Source organism: Myxocyprinus asiaticus, chromosome 11 (genome assembly GCF_019703515.2).
Source record: "Myxocyprinus asiaticus isolate MX2 ecotype Aquarium Trade chromosome 11, UBuf_Myxa_2, whole genome shotgun sequence".
Classification (NCBI taxonomy): domain Eukaryota; kingdom Metazoa; phylum Chordata; class Actinopteri; order Cypriniformes; family Catostomidae; genus Myxocyprinus; species Myxocyprinus asiaticus.
Window position 1 is genome coordinate 42385731 of NC_059354.1, and position 21976 is coordinate 42407706.

The 21976-nt window shown below is 37.5% G+C and overlaps 1 protein-coding gene across 6 annotated transcripts in view; it reads left to right on the forward strand.

Annotated features, from left to right (window-relative positions):
* LOC127447903 (collagen alpha-1(XVIII) chain-like) overlaps positions 1 to 21976 on the forward strand; it is a 131187-nt gene that overhangs the window by 71181 nt on the left and 38030 nt on the right. Inside the window, exons 1-2 of one of the 6 annotated variants that reach the window (XM_051710073.1) lie at positions 5669 to 7034; positions 18546 to 19087. In XM_051710073.1, the coding sequence (XP_051566033.1) occupies positions 5948 to 7034; positions 18546 to 19087 (1629 nt within the window). In that variant the 5' untranslated portion in view covers positions 5669 to 5947. Of the gene's footprint in view, positions 1 to 5668; positions 7035 to 18545; positions 19088 to 21976 lie in introns of those variants that run through there. The other 5 variants (XM_051710074.1, XM_051710075.1, XM_051710079.1 and 2 more) reach the window with 5 other exon arrangements.

Below are 21976 nucleotides of genomic sequence, written 5' to 3' on the forward strand. Positions count from 1 at the left end.
AGCATCAGTTCCAAAAGCCAGTGCCCATGGCATGGGTAACTCACACAACTGTGAGGGCACCATTAATGCAGACAGATGTGTACACATTTTGGAGCCGCATATACTGCTATCCAGCAATGTCTTTTCCAGGGACGTCCTGGCATTTTCAGCAGGACAACTTCAAACCACATACTGGCCGAATAAGCAGAGAGTGCAGGTGCTAGATTGGCCTGCCTGCAGTCTTGACCATCTCCAACTGAGAAGGTGTGGTGCATTATGAAGCGCACAATACGATAACGAAGACCTACATAATGGATGAATGGGGGAAAATTCCACTTTTTAAACTTAACAAACTTGTGTTTTCAGTGCCTAAATGCTTAAGTAGTGTTATTAGAAGAAATGGTGATGTTTCACAGTGGTAAACACTCAAATGTCCCAACTTTTTGGAGAGTGTTGCAATTATCTGATTTGAAATTACTGTACATAAAAAAAAAACTGTGAAATTCAAAAGGTAAAACATCATATAATGTTTAGTTGTAATGCTTTCAATACAGCAAAGGGTGAATACAATTTACAAATCACTCCTTTTTGTTTTTATTAGCATTTTTCATACTATCCCAACTTTTTCGGTATTGGGGTTGTAGTATAACGTCCTTTTTTTTTTTTTTTTACTCTAATTCTTCAATGTAAGCTGATTTTTGAGTCAAGTCTCCTACTTATGTTGTTAAGAGTGAGGATGCTGCTTCCAGAATGCTTATGTAAGCAATAGACAGCAAGGCAACACACTAGGTTTTGGAACAGAGCCATTGAGAACCCTTCCAGCATGGTCCACTTGGCATCTTATTGCTTTGTTAAGTCCATGCTAGAAGTACAGCAGGGATTCACTGTGTTCTTGGCTGAGGTTTGAGTACTGTCCACCCCACTGGTGCTCAGCATTTGCTAATGTCATTCCCACACTTACTGTTGACAGCCCAAGTCATTCTGGCTCTGTCTTCTGATGAATTGTTCAGAGGGGTTGACTTCTCCATCGTGCCTCGAGGGCTTTGGCACAGATTGTAGGTTACTGAGATATCTGAAGGGCTCATTGTGTCCTTTCAGTCCATTTCAGAAGAGAACTCTGGACTGGAGTATGCTTCAGTGTAGCAAATCCCCTGGTCTGGCTATTTATTCAGTTTACATCAAAATCTTAAATGGTGATCATAGATGCATAGATCTTAAATCCAGTGTTCTCTTGGGTCTGAGGATAATAAGATTAACTGAGCTTCACACAAGTCTTCATTGTGTATTTTTCGCTTATATTGCATGTGTAAAAAAAAACAAGTTTAGAAAACTCCATTTCAATTTGCACAGTCAAAAAAAAAGAAGCCACAATGCTTCACCAGTGGGCATGCTCAGTAACAGACACAACAATGTGAAGTTCATAGTGCTCAGCCTTACAAGGTTCCCTCAGATTTTAACCCATGAATTTTCAAGATCTTTTCTTGACTTTAACAAATGGATAACATCATTAAAGATATGAGTCGAAATCAAAGATTTAAATTCCCACATATTTCCTGATTTTCTGTGGTAGAGCCTGGCTTTATAGACTTACAACAGTGAAATTTAAGCCTCCATTTCACAGAGGTGCACAATGTTTCAAAGAGGGGTGTGTTGGAGGGTCAGTGATTAAACTGAGCATGCTCAAAAGCCTGTATATTCTACCTTCACCACCAGACTTGATATTGTATGTTCTCACTGTTTAAAAATGTAAGTTGCTCTGATTTAAATGGCATAAAAGTTGACTTTATTGATTGTTTTATGTAAGCTCACTTTTTTCGAAATTAGATAGTTCAATCAACTTTTAAAATTGAGCTTGTCTGACAAAACTGAAGTTGGATTTTTTACAGTGTACTTACCTAGCTATGGTTATAACCTTTAAGATAACGATGCATTATAACACACAATGAAACCTGAATTTATAATGCATTATAAGTGTATTCTTAAAGCATTCTAATGTATGCAAAATGCCTTATAATAAACATTGTTGTGACTTCCTACATTCTCAGAACACAAATTAGTAAAAATCCATAATTTACAGTGCCAGTGCCTAGCCTTTGGAGCTGTTACTTTGTTCATTTTTGAGTGTTTCCTCTGAGGCCAATGTTCATTTTAATGTAAGCAAGTTTCAGCTGGTAACTCTTTTACATTTGAAATAATGTTATGTGGTTTTGTTGATTTTATTAAATATTTTATTTTCTAAATATTACAATAAATATGTTCAACGCAAATGTGCCTTATAACCACTTTATAATATCTTATGGCTGTTTAAAAGAAGACCTACTGTGGTTTTTATTACTTTATTTAAAGCAGACAAAGACCACTTATAAATGAGTATGACCACATTATAAAGCCTTTTGGATGTTTATAAGAAGACTTTGCATTTTTCATTTGACTTAAAATGGTAAAAGACCACTCATAAGTTCCAGGAAGATATTGTGCAGGTTCTGATCTTTTTTTTTATTTTTCATTTTTTTTTTTTTATCTCCTTTTCTCCCAATTTGGAATGCCCAATTCCCACTACTTAGTAGGTACTCATGGTGGCGTGGTTACTCACCTCAAACCGAGTGGCGGAGGACAAGTCTCAGTTGCCTCCACTTCTGAGACCGTCAATCCGTGCATCTTATTACGTGGCTCGTCGTGCATGACACCGCGGAGACTGCGCATGTGGAGGCTCATGCTGCTCTCCGCGATCCACGCACAACTTACCACGCGCCCCATTGAGAGTGAGAACTACTAATCGTGACCACAAGGAGGTTACCCCATGTGACTCTAGAATCCCTAGCAACCGGGCCAATTTGGTTGCTTAGGAGACCTGGCTGGAGTCACTCAGCACGCCCTGGATTCGAACTCGCGACTCCAGGGGAGGTAGCAGGTTTTGATCTTAAATAAACAATGTCAAAATATGAAACTTATAATACATTATAACTATGAGACCTATAATACATTATAACTTAAAAGAAATGTGTATAAAACGTGGTGTTGATCGTGTGTTGTAATGCAGTTAAGTAAGAATTATATCACATTATAACTGTTGTTACAATTATATATGAGACAATACAACATATTATAAGGTTTATTATAAGGCATTATGCATACATTATAATGTTTTAAGAATACCCATAAAATGCATTATAAATACAGGCTTCATAGAAGGTGTTACCAAATCCTTCTAATGCAACTGCATCAATCATGAAATATGAATTTTAAATAATTGTTTGTTTTGGTCAGTAATCGATTTAAAATTGATTTTTTTTTTAAATGCACATATTTAAATATTAACATAAATTTGGTGACAGGATTGCGGCTGATCATTGCTTTAATTGCGTTAAATCTTCACCATTTTCTGAAACTGTGCCATTTTACTGGTAACATATGATGTTGGCCTACAGAAAACATTTAAATTCAAGTCATCTGATTGATTTTGCTTTTTTTCTCATCTTGTTGTTTATTTTCCACTCTTTGTTGTATTTAGATGTTAATCTGTAGACTTTCCTTAAAGTTACTCTTAGTGCAGTAAGCTGTTTGAAGTATTTTGTTGTTTTTCTGCAATTATTGTATCTTTGTGATTTTCCTCAATTGTATTATTCATTTCTGACAGTCTTCATAGAGCAGAGTCAATTAGCATGTTGAAGGTCTCTGTCACCAGCTCTCGTAGGCTTATCCCTACTAGTCTGAACAAGAGCGCAAGCTCTGGATTACTCTTTAACCGTTCCTTACATGAAGCACAGAACAAGAGGTGGGCTCAGTCAAAACTAATTGTGAGGTAGACCCAGAGAACAAGATTTATATTGACAGGATGGGGTGGTTTCAAGGGGTGAGCGAGTTTAGATGCCTTGTTCTAGTTGGAGTTAGCTACTGTTTAAATTTCATTAAAAAAGTTATGAAATGATTTATGATATATCTGTCTTTAACATGATGATATGAAAGTATACCACAAACACAAGGTGCAGAATTGTTGTTGACTTGCAGCCAAGTGGAAAACATGTTACTTTTCAGAGAATGGAGAGAATGGAGGGACGTATTTTGAAGGAGTGATTACACACTTCACTGTATCTCAGGAAAGAAGGAAGTCTGAAACTGCAATGTGACGTCAATTTCATTGTGTATTTTACTCCAAAGACTCTTAAATAAGGAAGTTGTATAAACAGTGCATGGTTTGGTTGTCACGCAAGCCATTAACTCAAGATTAATAATAACAGTGCTTGCAAGGCAGCGCTTTTTTGATGTTGATAGGATTTGGCCTAAACCCTTAACCCTAAGTATTAAACTTCAATGAATTCAGCCTACTTAAAGGAAAGGTTCACCCAAAAAGGAAAATTCTCTCATTATTGACTATTAATTAATTAATTAATTAATTCTCTCAGATGTGTATGACTTTCTTTCTTCTGCAGAACAAGAATGAAGATTTTTAGAAGAATATCTCAGCTTTGTAGGTCCATACAATGCAAGAGAATTGTGACCAAAACTTTGAAGCTCCAAAAAGCACAAAAAGGCAGCATAAAAGTAATGCATGAGATTCGAGTGGTTTAATCCATGACTTCTGAAGCGATCTGATCTGGTTTTGGATGAGAACAGACCAAAATGTACAGGAACTTCTTTTTCATTATAAATAATGACATCAGCAGTCTCCTTGGCGATCATGATTTCAAGTTTGATTACACTTTCTAGTGCCATCTAGCGCCTAGCGCATGCATCAAGCAATAAGAAGTGTAATCGAGCTTGAAATCATGATCGTGCCTAGAGACTGCAATGGCAAGATGTACATTGGAAAAGGAGTTACATTTTGGTCTATTCTCATCCAAAACCTATTAGATCGCTTCTGAAGACATGGATTAAACCACTCGAGTCTCATGCATTACTTTTAAGCTGCCTTTTTGTGCTTTTTGGAGATTCAGAATTTTGGTCACCATTCACTTGCCTTGTATGCAGTGCTGAGAGCTGAACACATTTGTGTTCTGCGAAAGAAAAAAGTCATTTGGGATGGCATGAGGGTGAGAAAATAATGAGATATTTTTCATTTTTGGGGAACTATTCCTAACACACAGACTGCAATCAAACATATTATTAATTTTTAGTTAATTCTAGCTTTAGGTATGCTATTTTTATTTATTTATTTTTTTTTTTTTTTACAAATTTAAGATTAAAGCTTGAAAATGTACCTTTGATTTACTTTGATAGAATTTTAGGCATTCAAAGTGTAACCAAATGTGATGAAGCCATGGTAATATTTGCATACTGAATTCCGATTTATCTTCTTTTTCTATCTATTTGCATATTGAATTGTGATTTTTCTTTACCTTCTTTATACTGCACTTTCATAACACAGAACCAAAGCCTAAAACAAGCTTATCTAAAATGTTAACACTAATTTTCAACACTTTATTTCAATAAAGAAATCAAAATCTATTCTTGATTACAATTAACATCATAGCAAGTAAATCATTTAGAGTATAAATTTCAGCTTTTAAAAGATGCTTTGGCTATTTACGCAGTTGTTTCTGTGTCACAGGGGAACAGACTGTGGAATTTCTGTGCCCCTGTAAAGGCTATAAATGTAAGTTGAAACAACTCTAAATTCCATCAGTGAGGGTATTTTGAAGCAACGGCGTAGACAAAAGGAAGCCTTGCAGGCATTTTTGGTCAGAATATCTATCATCAGACATTCTTTCAGTACAGAGACAAAGGGGAGATGCAGGAACCCTACGGGGGCGGAAAGGTCCTGAGCTTGGCCAACAATGAGACAGCCCCCCTGCTCTCTTTAAATATTTTACTCCTCCTCTAAACTTTTCTCCCCGGCTTGTGGGCTCATTGTGGCAAATCTGCGGTGAGCCAGGGAAGAGTCTGTCTGTGTGTGGTGTGGATTACTGGTGGAGGGCATGACAGCTACAAGATCTTGTTTGAATTGCTGAATTAACTGGAATTAAACAGGATGTCCAAGCTCAGCCTGTGCCTTTTTGCACTGTTGTGCCTAAGGATACAGCACTCTCATGGCTGGTTCTGGTTTGATGGCTCCAAGGAAAATGGGAAGGGCACGCAGACGCCGGCCTACCTGACTACCGTAAGGCCCACATCACAGCCGAGGACAGAACCACCCAGAAAATCAGGTACAAGAGCTTCTGTAACTGGGGTCTCCAAAGAGGGCGAGAAGCTTGGTAGATATTTGGGAAGTGGTGACAATTTCGAGGGGTCAGCAGGGGAGGGTAAATCAGAGTTCATATCCAGGACTGGGTTGGAGGGTGGATCTGGACAAAAATCCAAAGCAGAGTCAGAATCTAGAAGTGGGTCAGTGTCTGAATACGCTTCTGGAACTTCTCAATATGAAAGCCAGGATGGCTATGTTACTTCAACCAACCTGTCACATATATTTGGTGAAAATGCAAGTGTGCACGCAGGAAATCTCAATCTCGAGACCAATTCTAGCAATGTGAAACAGGTGGATGGACACAACACAGATGAGTGGACAGTGATAAGCCTTGATGTTTCTTTTAAAAATGTGAGCAGTTACAATAATATAAATGGCCGTAATTCTACCGTGCATGATAATTATGATAACACGACACAGTATTCCCTTGAATACTTTGTCTCAGATCATTTACTAACCACTGAAAGTAAGCAGTTTGTCATAGCTAGCATGTCAACAGTCCTGGAATCTCCGCGCTGCTTGCCGATTGATTCTAATTTGCCGTTTTGCACCAGAATGGGAGTGGAGAATTTTATGGTGCCTAATTTTTTAAATCAAAGCAGCGTGGAGGACGTTCAAGTGGTCTTGACCGAGTGGGCGTGGCTATTGGGGTCAAACTGCCACCATAGTTTGGAATGGTTTTTCTGCCTGCTCTTGACACCGCCGTGCAACGCACCTGGATCGCCGCCTCCATTGCCCTGTCGCAGTTCCTGCGAGGTCCTCCGTGACAGCTGCTGGATGCTCCTGGATGAGGGTCGGCTCCCTGTGGAGTGCCACTCTCTGCCTGAAGATGAGCATGATGGGTATCAGTGCTTTTCAGTTAGTAACCAGAAAGGTAATGGCCGGTTAGAATGCCATCTCTTAAAAGGATAGCTCACCCAAAATGAAAATTCTGTCATCATTTACTTAGCCTCATGATGCATGACTTTCTTTCTTCACAAGATGATAGGCAGAAAGGCATCCTCAGTCACCATTCACTTTCACTGTATGGAGAAAAAAAAAATGCAATGAAAGTGAAAGGTGACTGAGACTAACATACTGCCTTACATCATCTTTTGTGTTCCACAGAAGAATGGAAGTTATACAGGTATGGAACAACATGAAGGAAAGTAAATAATGAAATAATGTATCATTTTTGAGTGAACTACACCTTTAAAAAAGAGAGATGCATTTTAAATCAGTACCACCTGTTTGTCATTCACGAAGGGTTTTGTTTATCCATGAGTGCTGTGTGGTCCTGAACAGTTGTTAGCAATCAAAGGTGTCTGTGTGTGGGAGGGGGAGATATGTTTTAACGCATCCACTTTGCATGCTTGTCAAAGCTGTATGGAAGCAAAGGATGACTGCATGGCACTACTACAGTAAATTGAGTCTTTGCATGTTTACGTGAATGTTTTTCATAGTGCATGTGACTTTAAGGGTTCCTGTGGTAGGGATTTTAAAGTTGATGGTTTCAGACCTGGTAAAGTCATGGAAATTAATAAAATCTTTATTATTATTTTTTTTTTGTAGTGAATATACTTTTTCTAGTTATGCTCTGATTTCAAATATTTCATCTTAGTGAAATCGCTCTTTGTAATTGCAATTACTATGAACTAATTTTTAAAAATCCTTGTCCAGTCATCACCAACAGCAGAAAAAGTCAGGGAAATTCTGCACACATTCAGAATCAATGGTACACTTTCTTCATGGCCTAATCCGACAAGTAGGGTACAGAGGGTCTAAAGGCACACCTTAAGGAAAATTATCTATTTTTTTCTGGACACAAAGTGTATCAAGATTCAAGAAATACATTTATTTTTATTTAATATTGATAGAGCAACATAATTTGTGTGAATAGAAATAACAACAGAAGGTTGTTTTGAATAAAATGCATATGTTTTTCTTTTTTTAAATGGTGGCAATGGGGGCCTTTTACCCCACACCTTGGGGCCTTTTGCCCTGTTATACCCTACCTTTAATTTTCCCATAGGAATGGGGATCTGGTGAAGATCAAATTTCTCAAAGCTTAACTTTTCTTTTTTTAGCAGTTGGATGACCAAAATGAGCCTCATTCACCCAAAATTTATAATTTATTCACCTTTGTGTTGTTCCATACCAGTATGACTTTCTATCTTCCATGGAACACAAAAGATGCTTAGCATTATGTACTCTGTCACCATTAACTTTCACCCCCCAACCCCCACCCCCCCCACCTTCGGTAAAAGTGAACGCTGACTGAGGCTGTCATTCTGCCTAATAGTTTCCTTTTTATTCCATGGAATTAAAAAAGTCAGATGGGTTTGGAACAATGTGAGGGTGAGTAAATGATGACAGAATTTTCATCTTTGGGTGAAAATAAAACTGAGACTCCTTCCGGTGGTAATAATTGCATGGTAATTGCACAAATAATTATAGTTTTATAGATGTGGTTAGACTGTGGTTGGATCTGTGAGAGATAGTCTAACAATACCCCACATTCTTTCTTTCTTGAACTTCTATTTATCATGTATAGGTAAATACACATCAGCACATGGACTTTCTCTAATGCAAACTGTTTTAATCTGAGTACAGTATGTAGTCAGTGGTCAAACTGTTAACATATTCATACATCACCAGTGAGTAGACATTCCTCCACACATACATGCATGCATGTTAAAGCAGTGGAGCTGCCATTTAAAAAAATAATATCAGTGAATGTAAATATTGTCCATGTTGCAAGGGGCATGAGCTATTTTAGTTGTGACTTAATTTAATTTGATAGAATAAATATGTGCCCAAAATAAATCTGTTGTACTTTGCCTGGAACTAACAGCATTTCAAGGAATAGTTCACCTAAAAAGGAAAATTCTCTCATCATTTGCTCTCCCTCATGCCCTCCCAAACGTTACAATTTTTTCTTCTGCAGAACACAACTGAAGATTTTTAGAAGCATATCGCAGCTCTGTTGGTCCATAGAATGCAAGTAAGTTTAGGGAACATCACATGAACACCATTTAACATCAAAAACAAGCCAAGATCAAAGTGTGTGCATCCTAACCATATATTCAATTAAAAGAGCTTATGTTTCATGTTTCATTTAAAGGGATAGTTCACCCAAAAAATGAAAATTCTCTCATCATTTACTCACCTTCATGTCATCCCAGATGTGTATGACTTTATTTCTTATGCAGAACACAAATGAAGATTTCTAGAAGAATATTTCAGCTCTGTAGGTCGATACAATGCAAGTGAATGGTGGACAGAACTCATAAAAAGGCATCATTAAAGTATTCCATACGACTCCAGTAGTTTTATCAATGTCTTCTGAAGTGATCCAATCGGTTTAGGGTGAGAACATGAGCTCTTTTTATTGAATATATGGTTAGGAGGCACACACTTTGATCTTGGCTTGTTTTTGACGTTAAATGCTGTCCATGTGATTTTCCCTAAATCTTGACTTGGTTTGTAGTACAGAAAAATATTCACCCTCTAGTGACTGTTTGACAAAACCTTCTGTCTTTTAAGTACAGTATGTCTTTGTGTTGACACACAGCAAATGCAGATTTCAGGTTACATGTTTGACAGGAATGTCTTAAAACAGAATTGCAAGTCCATATGTTCCGACTGGATTTATGATTGCACTCCTATGCCAAGTAAATCCTGAGAGCATACCACTGGTATTTGTGTGGTTTTATGATCAAATCTAGAAACAGATTTACAGAATAAGCTGTCATGTGAAACAAGTGAGCATATATAAATATATAATGAGAAAATAGAGACATGATGAACAGGTTCAGTTGTTTTACATGATTACAAAATAGTTCAGTTTTTTTAAAAGGTCTTAACATTCACTGTTAATTGTTGTTAGTGCACTGTATTCCAAAGCTGTTTGCTGTGCCAAATCCCCTTTATCTTAAAATAGTGTCTTTTTAAAGACTTTATCTTTCAGACAGCTTGTTATGTTGACGGCTTTAAGTGGACAACACATTTAAGTAGCCTGTCCAAGCCATTCTAAGGGGCACAGCAGAATACACTATGAGTCAAAAGTTTGGACTCATATACATATTTTTTTATTACTACTATTTCAATGTCTTCAAATCTATGAAATACTCTGGGCATTTTCATGGGTATACTAGTATGCTTTTTAAACAGTATTGAAGGAGTTCACATGCGTGCTGGACACTTGTTCGCTGCTTTTTCTTCACTTGTCCATTAAGTCATTTTTAAAAATAACAAATTTAGTCATAATAATCGAAATTTGTATTTTTGTTGGGAAATTCATACATTTATGTACAATTTATTTTTGTCCACAAAATTAATTTCTGTCCTTTAGATTAAAAACCAAAAGATTTTTGAGATCATGAGAAACATTTCGTTCAAGTGTGTCAAAACCAAGACAATAAATAAATAAAAGATGTGTTTGCATGTGCATTATGTTCAGTCATAGTATTAACCTCAGTTAGAGTCATCTTAAATAATGGAAACATCTAAATTAAATTAACTCTGAGCAGACATTTGATGCTGTTTTAGGGCCACAGATAAGATCAAACCACAATATTGTTTGATATAATGCAAGCAGCATATCAGAAACAAATTCCTATGGGCTGTAAAGCTTCCTTGATGATCTAATTATGAAAGTGCAGGATGCAAATGTTATATTCATGGATTTAGTAATGGTAATTATAGGGTAATTATATGGTAATGACACACTAGCTACATGTGAAAAATGTGATATTTGTTAAAAGACAGACTAAAAGTGAATTCCAGGAGTGCTTGTAATGTTTGAAAGTGAAATTGAGTGAATATGCTTTTGTCAGAGGCTATAGACTGTTAACTATGTCAATGTTTAGTCATTGCTAGTTTTTGTGAGGCTATGGGGCCATGTAGAAAGGTCAAGCTTATATATAACAATATTAATTGTAGCTTTAACTACAATTGATTGGTTTCATTGTTAATTAGCCTGTTATTGTAAACCATTCCACTTGCATTCCTCATCAGAATTCCTTTGCGTGCGCGCGCGCACACACACACACACACACACACACACACATGTTGGTGCAGCTATCATTATGAGGACTCTCCATAGACATAATGATTTTTATACTGTACGAACCATAGATTCTGTCCCCTAACCCCCCCCCCCCCCCCCCCCCACACACACACACACACACATTCATTTTGCAGTGAGGGTTAATTGTTCTGAAAGCTTTCCTCAAAAAGAGTCAAATTATGGGGTTACTTTCTGTCTGAACTCTGGTGAAGCTTGTAAATGGAGCTATTTGATTGGGAAAAATGGCTTCAGTAGGAAAATTGGATTACCCTCTAGGTCAGGGGACCTACATGTACTCGTTCTACAACAATGGAGTCTCTAACTTGCAAGAGACAATGTGCTCAATTCATTCTGTGATGGATGAACTGAGAGGGCAATTTGTGCAATGTGATTGCTAAGATGACTCATCTGTCTTAGAGGAAAAAGGGCAAAATGCAGAAGTGAATCTTGCAGAGATGTTTTGGTGCCATCACAGTGACTCCAGTGGGCATACAGCTAAATGTGTTTGCTGGAGTAACATGACTTGAGTGATATGCAGTACTGCATATAACATTTTCAAAATACATTTGTGATGATCCATGGAGGTATAATAGGTAGCAAAATTGTGAATATCACAATGATTTCAATGTATTATTTATTAGGCCATTAAGTTTTTTAAAGTGATAATTGACAAATTTTTGCAATCCCTTCTTGTGTTGTGACTTGTGACTTGTACATCAGCATTACATTTTTTTAGCCAATTGCTGTGCAGGTTTCCAGTTGGAGGGAAATATCTTTTAATGTACCATGGTTAAAACTTTATACTCTCTAGTGTCCCATAAATGGTACAAATCTTTGGGGGTATTTACACTTGGTCACTTCATGCGTTTTTACTGATCGTATTGCTGTGAGATTAAATAAGCACATTCCATTTACACTTGGCCACATCAATGTGTCTCCACCAAACAGATATAAATCTGATCTTCAATTCCCGCGAGTTCTCCTCCGTGATTATGCTAATGCCAGGCAGCGAATTTAAAAATATGTGATTTATTATTTGATTACAAGTGACTTTGCTCCATATGTCTGTATGTGTGCACGCACTGTATTTTTGCCCTCAGGGCTTGTCATTGGTAGGATGTGTCATACGTGTCAGCTGCGCTCATTGTCAGTGTTTAGTTTCAGTTTTGTCTGTGATTTGCATCAAATAAATGAAGAAAAATATTCTGTATCTCCAACAACGTGCGTCCGTTTCTAAATTTGTTATAATTTATTGTGTGATTCGAGCCCTATGCAAATACTCAGCTATATATTTCTCATTTTTCAAATGGTGACGTAGCGCTGTTTGGGCGGCGTAAAGTTTACATATGTGGTTTGAACAGCCAGATGGATTTACACTTGACCGAGTTCTGTTTGGAATGCGTCTCAAACCACCTCTGGTGATCGGATTTATATCCATTTCATGTCTGTCTTAGAGGGCATTTACACTTGGTCTTTTCATCCGATCAGTAAAAATGCATGAAGTGACCAAATGTTAATACCACCTTTAATACAGCAGGCCTTTTTGGTTTAATGAGGTAATTTCTTGATTGCTAAAGTTTGAGTTAGTATGTAGACCCACCCATTAACACCCTTGCAAGTGGTCACCCTCTTTTTGAAGCTTTGAAGTGCAAGATTGATGAATGAGGTTTGTGATTTTGACTGTCAGGATTAAGGGGGACTCTCTGTAAGGTGTAGAGGTTTAATGGTTCTCGGAAAAAAAACAAACCGTATGGTTCGCCACCTACGGTTCGGCAAGCATTGTCACCACAGTTCACCTCAAGTTTATTGACGCAATGACGGATGGTGGGAATGTAAAAAAAAAAAAAAAAAACCTGCTGACAATAGTCATTATTTCTGCAATTTAATTTGGTGACACCAGTAGTGAAGGGTAATTATACCCTTCACATTTAACAGTTTGGAAAAAAAATATGTGTATATTTTATCTGCCATATATTGTTGTTAGACAAAGCAAGATCATAGCCACGTCTAACTTCTTCCCAGATTTCACAATTCTGATGAAGGCATTTGCAAATTAGATGTGCCCTCTATGATCTCTTTGTCAGTATGTGAACTCTGCCCCTTTATGAAACATCCCTTGATCAGCATGATAATTGCTAAATTTGTGAAAGGATCACAGCATTATTAGCAGCTCCAAGGTCATGTTTTAATGGGTGACTACGAATGGCTGAAGGTCCTGAACATGGTTCACTGCAATTGTTTCATATATTCCCACAGGAAAGCCTCTGAAACACTGCCTGAAGACAAGAGCATTTAGTCAACTTATATGTACACAGAAAGTACACTTTATCATATATTGTGCTGATCAGTTTACATTTACTACGTTTAAAATGATTACAGATAGTTTTACAATGAAAATCTGTGTTTTCAGTAATAAAATCAACCCAGGACTATAAAACCTGCACTTTCTTTCAGAGTGCCCGTCTTTTTGGTTCCACCATTCAGTTATGAAGAGGTCAGCTACACCAGAAAAATATCAATAGATAAACAGACACTCTAATTGAAGTGATAATTGTTAACCCTAAAATGGCAGCTCTTTAAGATCTTCACCAGATTACAGTGGGTTCTTAAAACACTGACCACAAGCTAATGTCAAGGTTGGATTGTTTGGTGAACATGTAGATGTTACAGGTCATCAGCAGTGTATGACATGGACAGACGATCATAGACATTCTTCAGCAGACATGTAAAACTAGTTAAAAGAATAGTTCACCCAAATATGAACCTTTTATAATCATTTACTCACCCTCATGGTGCTCCAACATTCCTTTAATTTAGCAGTCATGTGAAACTAGTTGCCTTAAAGGGATAGTTCACCCCAAAATGAAAATTCAGTCATTGTTTCCTCATCCCAAGCGAATTCTTTTACGTTTGCATGGACACTGAAATGTACAATATTTTACGTATTAACACCTATAGAAACGTACAAATGTTTACGTGTACTGTTTGAATTGATTAATATTGAATAATTTATAGAATTAATCAGTTAATTACATTTAATTTATAATCAATGAGATTAGTTAAATGCCATCACATTTATTTAACGCAGTTCACGTTATATGACATTTTAATGGTTTCATTCAGTTCTATGTGATTTCTGCTGCCCTATACAACGTTTTAAAGGATTAAATAACTTTAACCAAGGTTCAACTTTAAAATTTTTAAATGAATTAAAAACTATGCAATTGTTTAATCATTTATTAAGCATTTAATTTTCATTTTTGTTTGCCATGGGACACAAAAGGAGTTTTCAGAATATGCCAAAGGACAAAATAAATCACAAAAAACACCATAAAACAATAATAAAATTAATCCATAAACTTGTTAGCTATAATCCAAATCTTCAGACTTTCTGTGAAAAACAGACCCAAATTCAAGCCTTTTATTAAACGATCTCCATCTCCATCTGCCGCAGTGCAGTCGCGCCCGCTGTAACCGTCAAGACATGTTGGTTTTGTTTTCAAAATTCAAAAATTGCCACCACAAGCACTATGACCAGCGGTTTTACAGCAGTGATGTCGGATGCTCATTGGCTCGAAAGTGTCTCGTGACCGTTTGCGACATGCCGTATTCTGCAATGCATATGTTTGAATGAGATATGACAGAGCCATTATGGAGTGCATCAGGAGAAGATTTACAGTGATTAATAATTTAAATTCTACTCTCCACCTCACACAATGCTATTGTATGCCATCAGGGAGCACATTGGATGCAGTGCATCGCACTTTGGACTACTTTTGTATGGAATTTAGAAATTTTTCGGAATAAACTATTGTGATTACATTTATCTGCCAGTTACGTGTTTTATATGCTTAATAAATGGTTATGGTTAGGTTTAGGAGTAGATGTGGGATTAGCATCTGTAATACTGTATATATATAAATTATTATATTATAACAAAATTGACTGCTACTGTACATTAATCTACTTGTTACATGATTTTATATTGTTGAAATGTGGTTATGTTTAGAGGTTTAGGTAGGGTTAAGGGATCTAAAATATCTATAAAACAGTAAAAACTTACAAATATATTTATAATCGATTCATGTATTCAAATATGTTTGTACTGGATTCGTCAATATTTTACATTTCTAAGCTGTAAATACATAAAAATGTTTACGTTGTAGATGCTTTCAAACGTCCATATTGAACGTTTTGGTGTCTGTCCAAACATACAAGCATGTACGTTTAAATGTTACAAATATTAATGTACAAATAGCTACGTATATTGAGATCAGGCTGACGCAACTCAGCTGCACACAAACCATAGAAACAAACTTACTAAACATGTCTGATGAGTTTGTAGTCGGAGAATAGATGCATTTCTATGTTCAACCTTATTTGTTTGAAAAAGAGTTCTCAATCAAACTGAGAGAGATGTCTGTCACCTCTTCTCCATTCTGAACCGGTGTGTGTGTGTGTGACAGACCTCCACCAGAACAGAGTGAGGCCTCAGCGAAAATATTCGGTAGTTGTAACATTCTCAGCAGACGGGGTTACCCGGCACAACGGCGCAAATTGAAAACAAGCTATTGACAGAATGTTCCGTCGCTCATTAGGGCTGGTTATTACAAAAACTTTGATTAACATAGAAAAGATACCTTTTATCATGTGTCTTTTGCCGTCAGGTTAGGTCTTCAGTCCCTCTTAGTTTGATTTCCAAGTACTCCATTTCAAACAAATAAGGCTGTGCATAGAAATGCATCTATTCTCTGACTACAAACTCATCAGACATGTTTAGTAAGTTCGGTTCTCTGGATTGTGTGCAGCTGTGTTGTGTCCTGTTGTTAGTATTGCAGTGTCGGACCTGTTTTAGATAAAACGAGTTTTCGCTTGAATGCCCCCTCTCGCGAACGATACTGCTCTCGTGCAGTCTCATGAACGTGCAGAAGAGATAAACGGTCGGTCAACTGTTTCACAAAATAATACATTACATTTTGGTTTGTTTCTCACCAAACCTTATTGTATGCTTTCGTAACAATCATGAGTCTCATAGACTAATTTATTAGACTTCTGAATTATAGAAGCTTTCTTTTGAAGCTTGAAGAGGTGGTCACCATAAACTTCCATTGTATGACATCACTGAGCACAATAATTTTTCACATTTGCTCCTTTTTTGTAAAGAAAAAGAAAGAAAGTCATATGGGGTTATAACAACACAGGGGTGAGTAAACAATGACTGAATTTTTATTTTCGGGCGAACTATCCCTTTAATGTCGTATTCTGAATCCAATCAACTCATTGACCAAATAGTAAAAAGTCTTTGTGAACAGATATACATCCAGTAAATGAGAATAATAATTTTGGGTTCATAGTTGCGCTGCTGTCAAAATGGAAGCACAGAATTTTTTATGTCTTTATGACGTTCATTATTGTCAAACGTCTGGGTTTTTGTGTTCATGTACAAGAGCAGACACAGTGCCTCCGGGACTTCTCTAAGTCTCTTTCGATCCCGACGCACATCTGGATTCTGCTATTACAATTTATTGCCTGCTATCAGAAAAGTAATAGTCAAGGATTTTGGGTTCCCTAATGTGATTTTATGAAGCCTCTTCAGCCAATACCCATTTGGGATGGTGGTGTAGCATGTCCGCTGTTTAGACAACAGCACCTGAACATGTGCAGGAATGCAAGATGAGTTCCAAAAAGCAACTCCTCTTCTAAGCTTGTCATTATCCTGTCATAATCTAAATACGAGCTTTACCCTTTTGAGTAGTGAAATTCTAAACAGTGGTTCTCCTGTGTCTAGTTAAACCAACCCCAACGAATATATTCAGAAACTAAACATTAGCCACTAAACACGTCATAGCAAAGCAATATGTAAGGTGTGTTTTCGTTTTCTAAATGTGCAACAAAGACCATATGGGTTTTGTTTCGACACATAACAAATGCACCATCTGAGGAACTTAATGATGAAGATGTAAGCCCCTCAAGGACTTTGATCCTTGTTTGTTAAATAAGATCATGTGGTTGTGAGCTACATTGAGTAGTCTTTTTCTGGGCCGTTTGAAAAGTCAAGTCACAGTTCAAAACACTAATTTTCCAACATGAAAGCAACTTGATAGCTGTCATCATCCTTAACGTTTCTGTAAATGTTTACAAAAACATCAGTATAATTAACACCATTGTTTGGTCTATTTTTTTTTTTTTCCTTTGTTTTGTTTTGTTTTGTGTGTGTGTGTGTGTGTGTTTTTTTTTTTTTTTTTTAGTTTTTTCGTTTTAGGGTTAAGGTTTTCTTTTGTTTTGTTTTGTTTTGTTTTGTTTTGTTTTGATCTTCCACCTAATACTGTAGAAGTAGGAGGATATTTAATTTTGGTAAGGTGAGCACACATCCTTTCATTTCTCTATTTGTTAAGCAAGAAACACAAAGACAAGTTGCATTGTGTATGTGTAGGCACAAAGGGACTTGGGGACCAGGTGTAACCTCACACTTTTCCCTGCTCTTCATGACATGTCAGCACATGGAGCCTGTGATGTTTCCATGTCTCCATCTCCACCAACTTGATAAATATTGCCAGCAACTGATATAAGTCTGTGCTGAGTGACATTAGTGTGAGTTTGAAGGTTTCCATCTATAGGTTATTTCCTTAAAACCAGCCTCATGATCCCAACCAGCAGTGTCTGTGATTTACACAGAATATACTCATGTATTCATCTGCAAACAAAATTGCCCCCTGAAATAAGACCAAGCTATAAGGGATTTCCGTTTAATCTGCCTTTATGAACCTAATTTTCTTTAAAATTACAATTCTTTAATACTTAAGAAGTTGTGCTGTATGCTAATAGCATGCCTTTTTTTAAACAACTGAAAGTCTTGATAGTTGGCATGGAACTCCCCAGTCTAAGATCAAAATGAGTTTGATATCCTTCCAAGTGAAGATTAAATAACTTTTTTAGACTTGCTGTCCCAGGGGGTCTTTTAAATTGATACAATATTATAAGGAAATGTTTGGCAAGTATCACCTAGTTATTATTTGGTTCAGGATATCAAAATGTTCCTGTTTTTGTCACCAAACATCCAAGAGTTGAAATTACCCCTCCAGTAGATCACCATAGAAAAAAATAAATAAAATAGCCTTAAATAATACACAGTTGCTCTACATCTGTCCCACATAGAGTTTTTCAGGACATAAGTCAAGACTCACCACCTGGATTTCCATCACAGCTGACAATGTTGAGCACTTAGTCTAGATGATGTTTTTGAGCACACTAATAGTGCTTTCTAACCTCGTCCCAGCCTGCTGCCCATCCCTATCCATTCAAGTCCATTTATATTCTTTTCCTTTCTATCTACAGAAGAGAGTGGAGTATCACTGTTGCAATTAATTGGTGATCCTCCACCCGATGGCATCACCAAAGTCTATGGTCCCGATAACAGCCCTGGTTACGTTTTTGGCCCAAGCTCCAATGTGGGCCAATCTGCTGCGGTTTACCTGCCCAATCCTTTCTTCCGTGACTTCTCCCTGATCTTTAACATAAAACCCACGTCCACCAAGCCTGGTGTCATCTTCTCCATCACAAACCCATCTCAGAACATCATGTATGTGGGTGTGAAGCTGTCTGCCATTGTGAATGGCAATCAGGATATCATCTTCTACTACACCGAGCCGGACTCGCAGAGCTCGTACGAGGCCGCCAAATTTACTGTGCCTTCTATGCTGAACACCTGGACCCGGTTTTCTATCAGTGTTCGAAATGAACGGGTGTCCCTTTACTTCAGGTGTGACTCTGACCCTAAAGCCGTCAACTTTGAGCGGTCTCCAGATGATATGGATCTGGACGCTGGGGCTGGAGTGTTTGTCGGTCACGCCAGTGGAGCAGACCCTGATAAGTTTCTGGTATGTATGTCCTCTTTATGCATCCTATACATTGAAATCATTATATCTCTGTGAAACCAATTCAAATCAAAGCTAGTTGAGACCAGAAAAGGAAAGTGGCTGTTATGACTAATGCAAGTATGTGAAATGGAAATCACTGCAGCTGTGTGACTCTTGCATGATTTGATTGGCTCAAATTAGCTTGTTTTGAAAAACAACATATATACTGTGGTCATTAAACAATCCACCCACCTTTCCTTGTAGGAGCAGAGTAGTTAATTGCTTTAAGGAACCACGGAGGAGCAATTAGCTCCTGCTAGTTTTGTGTGGTGAAGTCCTGCAGCTGACCCCACAGCTTGATCTCAGATCAGCGAGAAACAACAGACTGCTGCCCTGTTTCTTACTCTTTAACCAATCAGATGAGACCTAAGAGCAGACACAAGCTAAGAAGGACTGAAACATGTTTTCTTGTTAATCAATTAATATGGATGCTTTAAAATTATTCTGGTATGGTATGATGAACTTGCCTTACTAAGAGATATAAAGAGAGTTTATTTGAGTCTGTTGGGGGGTTACTTAGATAATAGTGGGCTAAAATTAAGAGTGAACTTTAGTATGTTTAGAAACAGTTTGAGAGAAATGCTATTGGTGCAGAAATTGCACACTTTACCTTTAAAAACTAAATCCAGTCACTGTCAAGCATAATTTATACAATGGAAGAAGCCAAGCTGTTTCTCGCACCCTAGATGAACAAAGCCTGCATTTATATTATGTGTGGCATGATTTTAAAATGAGTCATTTGAGGAAAATAGATAAACAAAGAACATCATGTTCAAACTACTTCCACAATTAGTTTTAACTAGGGCTGTCGATTTAACACGTTAATTGAGTGCCATTAATTATATAAAGAATACCGTGCTAAAAATATAACGCAACTAATCATGTCCTTGGACCGTAATATGGAATATTCCCAGCCTGGTCTCATGAAATTTACATGAGCATTGCAAAGTTTTGCAAAACTGAAATTACAGTACGTTCTTTATTACATGATTGGCTGCAGTTTTCAAGTTAAATTTCCAGCGGGGGGCGCGAAACTGAGCGAAATGAAGCTGTAATCAGATGTTCTAAAGGAATAGTTCACCCATAAATGAAAATTCTCTAATTATTCACTTACCCTGATGCCATTCCAGATATTCAGCAGAACACAAATATTTTTAGGATTTTTAGAAGATAGAGCTCTGTCAGGTCCTTATAATGCAAGTAAATGGGTACCAGCACTTTGACGGTCCAAAAGTCACATTTAGGCAGCATAAAAGTAATCCATGTGACTCCAGTCGAACAATAAATGTCTTCTGAAGCAAATTGATATGTTTGTGTAAAAAGAAATTGATAATTAAAACGTTAATAACTTTTGAAAAGCGCTTCCTGCCAGCAGTTGACGCATCACGTAGCTGTTGCATGACATAAGTGTGTCGGCGAGTTCACACGAGAATTCATAAGCGGCGCTTATTTGCAACAGAAGAACGAACATCACGTGAGAGTTCGGCCTTTTCAAACAGCATCAGAGCCCTGGACGGAAGAGCCGATTTAAAGTTAAAAAACATTTTGATTATCGACTTGTTTCTTACATAAATCTATCGATTCACATCAGAAAAAATTCATTGATCGACTGGAGTCATGTGGATTACTGTTATGCTGCCTAAATGTGACTTTTGGACCATTAAAGTGATGGCACCCATTTACTTGCATTATAAGGACCTGACAGAGCTCTATGTTCTTCTAAAAATCTTAATTTGTGTTCTGCTGAAGAAAGACAGTCATACACATCTGGGAAGGCATCAGGGTAAGTGAATAATGAGAGAATTTTCATTTATAGGTGAACTATTCCTTTAAAAACCTTATCTGATTACAACCTCATTTCGCTCAGTTTTGGGGGCCCCCACATGGAATAATTCACACACTTTGTCAAATACCCATAGCAAGACAACTGAGGCAGCAGGAATGCCTCACTTTTCCCAAAGCTCAGTGGACTCATAATGGCCATTCAGAGGCAGATGTACAGTATCTTCTGAAATTGGGCTCATCTGATGTCCTCATGTTCACATGGCTTTCATCATAATTACAGACGTGATTAAGCAGGATATGATTGCTTATCCCACCTGCTCATTAAGACCGTATGCTTATCTGCACAACTGTTAGGCGATCAGGGCCTGTAGATCTGACCTCGAGTTGGGGCTGGAACAGGGTCTCAGCAGAGTTCACGGCATGGCACAAAAGGGCAATTAAGACATCATAAAGCTTCCTTGACTGCATTCTGCTCCTTAACCTTTGACCTTAGCACAGGGCGTTCACTGAGACATTAGAGGGGAAGTCCTGCCATATCTTAACACTGACAAATTCCTGTAACCCCAACCAAAGGGGTCTGAAATGGAGATAAACTTAATGATTATAACGAACAGTATTAAGCAGCTGTCTTTGTGTGTCTTTGGGTATTGAAGGTGGAAATTAATGAGTGTTGCTTGGTGGATAACGGACTGAATGTTTCCATGTGGGTTGTTATCATGCCAAAAACATAAAATGGAAATCCCACAAAGAGACAGATAGCTACAGTGGGGTCCAAAAGTCTAACACCCTGTCTACACCGGGCGCGTCCGTTGAAGCAACGCAATGGCTTGAGGGTGTCTACACTGGATGTGTCGGCACGAATGTTCTAAACCATTTATTTGTGTTTTTGGCAGTAGTAAAGCAGTGCAAAATGGAATGGGACACCCATTTACTGTTGCCGCAATGGATGCACCGCAACAGCCGCTTTCAGTGTAGACAGCATCATTGATTATAATAAGGTGTAGACATGGTCTGAGACCACTAGTGATGATGCTTCTATTTTGCATTTTTCAAAGTAACAACATA